The 9567-nt window shown below is 41.3% G+C and overlaps 1 protein-coding gene across 2 annotated transcripts; it reads right to left on the reverse strand.

The window, feature by feature from the left end:
• Positions 1-708: 708 nt before the first annotated feature.
• On the reverse strand, positions 709-9487 carry zbtb21 (zinc finger and BTB domain containing 21). 2 transcript variants are annotated; one of them, XM_071461599.1, is made up of 3 exons: positions 9340-9449; positions 8143-8929; positions 709-6789 (listed from the first exon to the last, which is right to left on the reverse strand). In XM_071461599.1, exon 3 carries the CDS (start codon positions 6785-6787, stop codon positions 3719-3721), a length of 3069 nt encoding a protein of 1022 aa, XP_071317700.1. In that variant the 5' UTR covers positions 6788-6789; positions 8143-8929; positions 9340-9449; the 3' UTR covers positions 709-3718. The 2 variants fall into 2 exon arrangements, with proteins under 2 accessions (XP_071317700.1, XP_071317699.1); XM_071461598.1 differs by lacking the exon at positions 8143-8929 and having other exon boundaries at positions 9340-9487.
• Positions 9488-9567: the final 80 nt, after the last annotated feature.

The raw sequence follows: 9567 nt of genomic DNA on the forward strand, positions 1-9567 counted from the left end.
CTATATGGCAAAATATTCTTTCACCCTGGGAAGTTTGTATCACTCAATCCAACACCCCTTATATCTACTTTGAAGTGATGAAACAGTACTCTGAAGTTGAAATCATTTTTTAGGGACATGTATCAATGGTTTATGGACAGAGGGTGTCACATGCTCTACAGACTGTAAAGCCCCTTGAAGCAGATATTGTTCTGATATTGGGCTACATAAATGAAATTTGACTAGATGTTTGGAAGTCACGGCAAATAAATATGGATTAAGCAGTACTGTCAGGATAAAGGGTAAAATCAGAGCTTCTGTGTGTATACTGAATGTTCAGTTAGTGGATTAATCAATTAGCCCATTGACAGAAAATTAACCAACAACTACTTTAAAATCCAAAGAACTGCCAAACATTCATTGGTTCTTGTTATACATCAAAATGTTATTTTCTTCGTACACCATAGTGAACAAATATCTTTGGAATTTTTAACAATTGCTGGATAGAACAATTTAAAGTTGTCATGTTGGACTGTGGAAAATTGTAGTGAGCAATTTTCAGTATTTTCTGACTTTTTAGAGTCAGAACATTTACAGGAGAAGCAGTTGACTGATTGAAATGCGACAAAGTTTAAAGGGCACCAGACAATCACTACAAACATGGCCTCGTTACTCAGACTCAAAGTATAGTTAACACTTAAAACTAAATAACTTAAATACCACAAATGATTGTGTGTATATTCTCCATTGTTACTCTTTATTACAGAAATGAAGCACAAAAACTGTAGAAAAACCTAAACACAAAACAGCTGCAAGTCTCCAAAAGCAACAATAATACAACCAATGCTTATACAAATATTCATTATTGCAGTAAGAGCACAGGAATACTAAAAAGATAAAACTTTTGTTTACTAACAAAATTGGTACAAAATCGAGGATACAAACACTTCCATATACACAATTCTAATCATTTCTGTGAAACTCTGAAAAAGTTTTTCTCACAAGAAATTAAGAGCACTATTATCAACACAAAATTTCTCCAATGAATTTAACATCACAATGCAGCTTGTGTTGCTCATTTGGAAGAAAAAAAAATCCCATAGTTTGTGTGGAACAATCTTTGACTTTAACATCTCCCAAATAGTAGCAGTCATAATAATTTATGATAAACTTCTAATCAATCAAGCCAAAGCAGAAGTATACACCTGTACAAGAATAATAACTGTGATACAATTGGAATACAATCAAAACACAGTCTTTAATAATAAATCTTTTGGAAGCAGGAACATTGTCTCACCATTCGAAGAATAAAAGATTTGCCTTCTCGTGCCTCCTTCTTCTTGACTTTACCACCTCAAAATGCCTGAGTCATAAGTCGTCTGAAACTCTATTGTGCTTTTGTGTAAAATAATATTGAGAAAATATTTTAAAAGTTGCATAAGGCCATCAAAGCACTGTAAAGCTTGGTTAATTACCATGTTTAATTGCACAAATCTATCAGTGTATGAGTATTTACATAACACTGGTACTGTACTGGGGTGGTGGACTTAAGTGAATCAGGAATTCTAAGTTTAATATGCACACACTAATATTGTGACTTTCATAATTATTATTTGATTTTAACCATAGATTGCATTACTATACTGCAGTGTGCTTTCAAAAACAAACTTGCTGTAGCTACTTAAGATTGATTTCTAGCAGCTGTTGAGATGTTGAGCCAAATACTTGCATGATGTTTTGTAGTATTTAGGATACTATCAAATCAACCCAGCCCATGATCTTCACTGGTAAGTTGGTCTGAGCACCTTTAAAATTTTTTTTATTTTTTTTCAGCAACATTTAGAAACGTTATATTCATCTACCTGTAGAAAAAAACAACTTTCTCAAATTTTATGACGAATGATTGCACTGTCTCATTCACTTGTAAAATTATTCTCCAGGCTAATAATTAGAAAGATACAAACAGGTGACAAATTAAAGGGAAAAACCCGAATTAATGAGTGGGAGAAACATAACAAATGCAGATGCTTCCACTCAGGGGCACTGCATGGCACATTTAAGCAACTACATCTGTATGAAAATGCTGAACAGGCCCAGTTTATTCAGATTTTGTATAAAGAGGGCTTTGAAAGAGGTGTCATTGTCGGGGCACGGATGGCAGGAACTTCAGTCTCAAATACTGTTCAACTGACCAGTGTTTCAACAGGAACTGTGACTTGTGACGTCTGCATTTAGAGCTATGGAACAGACATCAGTATAGAGGGTCAGTTGACGGTGCACATTTGATGACAGCGAACAGGAGAGCAGCTCTTCCTCAGGTGACTGAGAATGTCAGTGCAGGACGTGATCAGACTGTGTCAGCAACATCAGTCTGTCAACAATTACATAGAGAGGGATATTATAGTAGGGCTGCAGTGCATAAACCCCTCATTACAAAGAAGAATGAGTTCAGTGGTGCAGAAACCAAAAGCACTGGGCTACAGAGATGTGGAAAAAAGTAACAAGGTCAGATGAGTCAACACTCACCATATTCTCAACAAGTGAGCGAGTGCAAGTGTGGTGTACACCAAGAGAACGGTACATGTCTGAATATTTGACCCCTACAGTGAGGGGATCTGGTGGCTCTGTTGTGCTGTGGGGGGTATTTTGCTGGCATTGTTTGGGTCCACTTGTGACCTGTGATTAAACATTTCTATCCTGATGGGAGTGGCCTCATCCAGGATGACAGTGAATCATATACTATGGCCTTTACAGTCACCAGATCTGGTCCCAGTTGAACACCGAAGAGGGATCCATCCAGTACAGTTCAGAGAGTTGTTGAAGCAATGCCAAGGAGCTTTGAAGCTGTTCATTGCAACTCCTTACTAAAACACTTTATGTTGTTTTTCCTTTAATTTGTCACCTGTATGTAAATTACAAGTACTGAATAAAGAGTGTTAGCTGCTAATCAAGGCTACATCCTGAGATGCGATGCCTAAAACAACAGCTGTCTGAGGTGAGTTTGATGTACAGTATGTGTTAGAGCTTTATTTGTTATACTGAAGGTCTGTTTTAATCAGTCTGATACTCAAATTTTAAAGGAATGTTAAGTATGAAGAAACAAAACAAATACTATTAGGCCTAGTTGTCATTTTCACTTCTGCAGCCTAAAACTTCAGTCATGGAAACTTAAGGATCCAAGCAAACAGCCTGGACTAAACTGCCCTATAATAGAATCAAAGTGTTAAACAAAGTGCATATTGAATACATTGTTGAGGCCACCAATATAATCTTAAGGGATGTCGCTCACATCAACAGACAGATCTGATACAAAAGCAAAAGCACTATTCTTTAATTCAACTGCAGCCTCCAAAAGTTTAAAGCACTTTTTCCACACTGAGAAAACAAAGTAGACAGTTGTACCTTGTTTTCACTGAGGGGTAAAACTCTGTACTTTGTTTTCTCACACCTAGATAGATAAATACAAGTATACAACTGAAGAAGTTTAGAATAGATAAATGCTTATAGATCATTCTGAAAGGAAAATAAACCATTTATAATCATCTCATCTCAGAGAGGAATCTAGCACTTGATTGCACATTCACGTTTACACCTCTAATGAACATGGCCACATTAATATATGACACTGGAGGCAAGCGAATAAGCTATACATTCAAAGTCTTCCTTGTGTAGGCTGAGGTGTGTTTATGCTAATATACTGTCTCCCAAGAGAAATGCACTGCTATAATTTGTCTGATGCTTACATGTGGCTGTGACTCTGCTCGTGGCTCCAGAGACTAAAGGCCGTCTTGAAGGTCCTGTGGCAGAGTTTACACATGTACTGCCTCTTAAACGTCAGGGCGGAGAGAGACGGTGCGTGGTAAAAGAGTGTGTCTGATTCCTGAGGGCCACCTGGATTCTCCATGCTGTTTGACCTTGACAGAGGGCTGTGGCTGCTGGGTTGCTGTTCTACTTCGGGCCTCTTCATCTTGCTTACAGACGAGCTACAGGGCTCCGGGCTGCTGGACTCCTCAGCCATCGCTCCTGCAACTGGTGCCGTCTGGGTGGATTTGAACACAGTGGCCTGTGGGGAGCGATGCTCAGAGTTTTGGGGAGTCATGGGAGGGGAGGGAGACAGAGGCGAGGGGTGTCTGTCGATCTCTTTGGCTCCAGGTTCGTTAGAAGTTGACATGTGGGACTGGAAGTGGCTCCAAAGGCGAAAGTTGGTCCTGAAGGCTTTGTTGCAGATGTGACAGATGAAAGGTTTGATGTGGCATAGCAGCTCCTGGTGTCGTTCCAGGTCTTTGCGAGAGCTGAAAAGATTTCCACATTTCTCGCATGGCCACACACCAGGTTCTTCAGACCCAGTTTTGGCAGTCTCTGTGTTTTCCCTCTCACTCACAGCCTCCTCTAAAGGCTCTTCCTTCACTACCAGCTTGCCATGGTGACCCATGCTCAGGTCCTCAGGCACATAAGATGAGGAGTCTTCTGAATCATACATGGGTGGACCTGAGGAGTCACTGTAACTGATGTTCTCTCTTGAGCTCCCAGTTGCTAGAGGCTCATCACTGTAATGTTCATCTTTGAGCATCTCAGACGCTTCCTCGTTGTTCTCTTGTTGCTTCAGGTGAATCTGCTCTTTAACAGTCATCATGTTGTGGTTGTGGACCTCCACCTGGTGGCGCCATATGCTGAAGGAGGATTTGAAGGTCCGCATACACTCCAGACATGTCAGTTTTTTGTACTTACAATGTGCCTCATGGTCCCTCTTGACAGTTGGACTTGAGAATCTGAGGCCACAGTAAGGGCACACAGTTGCATGTCGACAGCCCCTCTCATGGTCGCCCTGTTCAAAGAGTGACGACAGCTTCGTATTACAGAGTCTACAGGAGTAAACACCAGTGTCTGTGTTCTTCTGTTGACTGATCTCATCCTGTTCCCGGTAGAGGATGCCCTCAGTTGCCGTGTCCTGGTCAGCTTTTTCTGCAGGATGTGTCCTTAAATGCTGTCTGTATTGAGACTGGAACACAAACACTTTCCCGCAGTAAGGACACATGAAGCTGGGCCTTGATCTCTTCTTGGTAAGTGCAGGAGGCTGCAAGCCCTGTTTATTCCTCTTCAGCTTCCAGAGCAACGCTTTCTTTATTTCTCTCTCTCGCACAATGTCTATTAACTTCTTTTGAAATTTCTCATCCAGAACAGAGGAGCCGGACGACGAGGCTGGGTTTTGTACTACACCATGCTGAGTTTGGCAGTGAGTCCACACTTTGAAGTTGGTATGGAAGCGCTTGTGGCAGATGTCGCAAGCATACGGCTTTTCCGGGTTGTGATACATATTTACATGACGATGTAGTCCAGCACTGGACCTGAAAACTTTTAAACAGTTCCAGCATTTGAAAATCTTGTTCTGAGACAGGTCCCCACTGTTCTCGTTAGAGTCACTGCTGGCACTCTGAGGTACTGTTTCTGACATGTTCTCATCAAGTGAGAGGGTATGTTCTTTAAATAGTTTGCTCTTCTTGAACGGGTACCTTCTGTTGTCTGGCCTGTCCTTTCTTTTCCCCACAGGATTGAAGTCTAGCCTGGATCCCTGTTCATAATTTGTTTGCAAGTCTTTCAGATTGACTGGCAAAGCATCTCCAACTGTGATTCGAATAATGTCCATGGGGTCAGCGAGTGGACTGCTTGGCTCAGCTTTCACACTGACCTCCCCTTCTACCTGAGTTTCTTCATCATACCTGTTGGGGTACTTTGGCCTGAGAACCAGGGGAGATGTTTTTTTTGAATTGCCATTTTGAGGAGATGTTTCTGGCCCAGATGCTTTTGATGCCATTTTAACCACTGACTGTTCTCGATTTTGAAGCTCCTTTAGCTCCAGTGTGGGCGAGAACACGGGAACGGGGCTGTCCATGGATAATGATCTTCGGAGGAGGCTTTTTATGAGCGGCCCACTCCTGTCAATGGTCTGGCTTGGCTCACTAGCCTGACCCTGAAAGGGCACTTTGGTATGATAGTGCTGCTCCTGCTCCTCATTCTCCTCTTTAGTGTCCTGTTCGGTGCCAGACTGCATCCTGATGTGCTGCATTTCAGCATCACTGAAAGACACTGATGACGTCAGCTGAGGCCTGACAGATGTGATGTGTGATGAATTCCCTTTTAATATGGAGGTGTATGGATAGGTGGACTTCCTTTCAGCAGCTTCGCTCTCTTTTGATGATTTCCTGCTGACAGACTCTGAGCTCCTGACTGATTGATGCGAGTTGTGTTCGGATGGTGGCTGAGCTGTCTCTCGAGTACAGTGGGGAGATGATGATGTCTCTGATGTTTTTCTCTGATAATTTGAGTGAGAGGGATGGGCTGTGTCATTCCTGACCCGACACACAATGACACTCCTTGTCTGGACATCATTCTCATCCCCCTCTGAGAACGAAAGCCTTTTTCTAGACACACAGTAGGATGCATGTGGCCGTGCTGACACAATGTTGGTGAGGAAAGGGATTCCAAGGCTGTAGCCCAACTCTTGTATGGCTGCCAGACTGCCTTTGTCCACAAAGAGTGAGGAGGAGTAAATATAATTCAGAACTATCTCGAAGGCATCAGCCTCACAGAAGTCCAGGTTCACAACTGTCAGGGACTCCGCGTCCATCCTTGTGAACAGGGACTGGAAATACTCACTGCTGGCAGCCAGAACACTCTTATGGGCCTGGTACCTCTGGTCTGCCACAACCAGGACCACATCACACATCTGGCCCCGCAGGCGCTGCTCGTTGAGAACCCCCAACACTGAGAGGGCATGGGAGGGGTTACTGTAATGCACTAGACTCTCCATGGCTGAAAGACAAGGGAACAGGATTATTTTTGAATGCAGACAAATAAATACAAAGATAATTATTAAATGTGCACAAAACTTGTTTTCATAGAGATGGGCACGAAAAGACAAATTCACACACAATAATAACAGCTGCCTGAATCTCATATACAAGACCTATTGCTCTATTATGAATGCATGTGTGTGTATTGTTCTTGCCACAACACTGACAGTGTCAGAGATACGAACCTCTGTCAGTTACCAATAAATCATACCAGTACGTGATGTAGCTTTACGTGTGGTGTTTGTTGAAAAAAAAAAAAAACGTTTTAAGGCACAGTGATGATACTACAATTAAACCTGATTGATTGATTAGTCATTCAACAGAAAAACAATAAACAATTTTTTTGATAATCCAGTAATTATTAAAGTATTTTTTCAAACAAAAATGCTTAAAATTATCTCATGACAGACTTTTATTTGTGAGGCTTTTCTCACAGCATTTCTCTGTTTTCTATAATGATGAACTGAATATCTTTCGTGAATATCTTTTGTGATATTGTGTCATTTCTCAGTATTTTCTTACACTGTATAGACCAAATTAATCATCAAGAAAATAATTTGATACTGAAAATAATAGTCACAATCCTACTGCAAACAAATGCTGAACTCAATTATAACTGTCTATTTTTGGATTATTACCATTATAAATGATAAGTCAATTCTAACAGTTATCACTAAACTGATCAATTGTACACTGTAAATTGTATAATGTTGCTCTGGTAATTTTTACTTGTACTGGTTGTTGTTTATGATAACAACTGTAGGTCAGCTGAACCTCTTTATTAACTACAACATGGTAAACACTAATACAGATGTACACAACAGGTTTATGAGCATTACATCATGTTGGTTGTCAGAAGGTATGAAATGTAGCTCTGTCAAGTCAGCCTCAGTGACTCAGGCTAATGCAGGAAGTTTACAAAATTTAGATTTAAAGTAAAAGCTGTTCACCAGAGAATGTTTGTATCGTTACTCCTCAAACTTTGACCTCCTCTTACCAGGAGCAGAGTTTCTCACCTTGTCCAAAAACACTACTATATATATGTAGTAGTAAGCACACTAATTGCCATTTCTAGTAACTAAATTGATTTGTTATTGATTTGTGAATTTGGGAAGTGGGGGGATCTGGCTTGTTTACTGCCAAGCCAAAACATTTACCTGGAGGAAACCGTACATTGATAACCACTTTCACAGATTATCCTTGTGTATAGCTGTGAAGTAGATATTCAGGATATTTCTGTTACACTACAACATGCACCATGTTACCAGTTATAGCAGGCACACCTGACTAAATGCCTTGAAATAAATCCTACCTTGATGAAGATCATGATGTTCAGTTGCATTGACATAGTTTTAGAGAGCTTTTTGATTAAACTTCATAGTCATGTTGGCGGCCTGTTTGAACCTTCATGAGAGTAGGGCTGATGAAAGAAACTGCATTAGCTTTAACTATGGGTACATAATAAACTGTCAACACAATGTGTTTACATTATCCAGTAATAAGACATCAATTTATTATTATCATTTTTAAAATTTCTATTTTTTATATTGTTCTTGTATATAACACAAGTAAGTCACTACCTTGCACATAACAATTCTTGAGTCTTCAACATGCTTAAAACAGTTTGGTGCATTGGAATTACCTTTTCTAAAGTTATTTCTAAAGTTATATATCTTCTTAAAGTTATTTTCTTATTTGTAAGTCTTTGCGTCCTGTCTTTCCACACAAATAATGCACGTTTATTTTGAAAACTGTGACCGGAAGGCATGTTACTTATGTTATCTACATTGACACTTGCTGTAATAGGTTCCTGGCAGAAGCCTCATTCATTCAGCAAAAACTCACGACCAGCCAGTGGCCTCTTCATTAAAACTTAAGGTCCACGTTAAGAGACAGGGGATGTTCAATGGCGTCAGTTTTCAATGAGGAAGTCAAGCGAGGCTTTCAGCATTAGATCATCCATGAGACGTGGCTCAGTTTCTCATGACAGATAACTTCTCCAACCGAAATGCCGCTTTCAGTTTAGAAAACAGTCTCTTTTTGTCTGGGTACATGGCCGACGGACATTTCCGTTACAACCGTTTAACGTGACCAGGGATCTGTCAAATGAGGAGGGGGAAAGTTGAGCGCAGTTCAATGGACTCCACCACGGTAATCCCGGAATGAAAACACAGTCGGTGCAGGCGGAGAGACGCTGCTGGAGTGTGAGGAGGGGGGGGGGGGGGGGGGGGGGGTGAATTATACCCGCCACCCCCGGTGGAAGTGGTGATTTTTTTTTTTTGTTTTATTTATTTTACTTAAACGGTTCGCGCTAGCCTGACACGGCACAGTTGCTGTCTGCAAAACAGGTTGTAGCTTGTCAGGTTTTATAGCAACACAATTCCCCCTTTCGAGTTACGTCAGGGAGGAAAAGGAAAAAGCTTCTCCTGAACAGCACTCCACCAACTATGTTTCACCCTCCCTGCTCATCCCGTTTCACGTTAAGTTTGCTGGTCTTATCCACACTTACCCTGCACGTCGTGTGTGTGCTCTCTCCTCCGCACAGACGGGACTTTGTTCAGTGTTGTGTAGGTTTCTGCGCGCTCGTCGTGATCATACAGCCTATGGTCGTGATTCCATCCATCTTGAATTTGACGTCATCCCACACCAGGGATGAGGTCATCGCAAAGAACGCTCGTCACGTGCGCCGCGCTGTGATAGGATGGTCAAAGAGCAGGGGGCGGGGCGAATGGAAGAC

This window comes from Trachinotus anak, unplaced genomic scaffold, assembly GCF_046630095.1.
Source record: "Trachinotus anak isolate AG129_WGS33_773 ecotype Australia unplaced genomic scaffold, CSIRO_AGI_Tana_v1 ptg000024l, whole genome shotgun sequence".
NCBI lineage: Eukaryota > Metazoa > Chordata > Actinopteri > Carangiformes > Carangidae > Trachinotus > Trachinotus anak.

What these genes read in the sequence shown, in the direction of transcription:
- zbtb21 (XM_071461598.1), bottom strand. Translation starts at nt 6,787, where the DNA reads ATGGAGAGTCTAGTGCATTACAGTAACCCCTCCCATGCCCTCTCAGTG.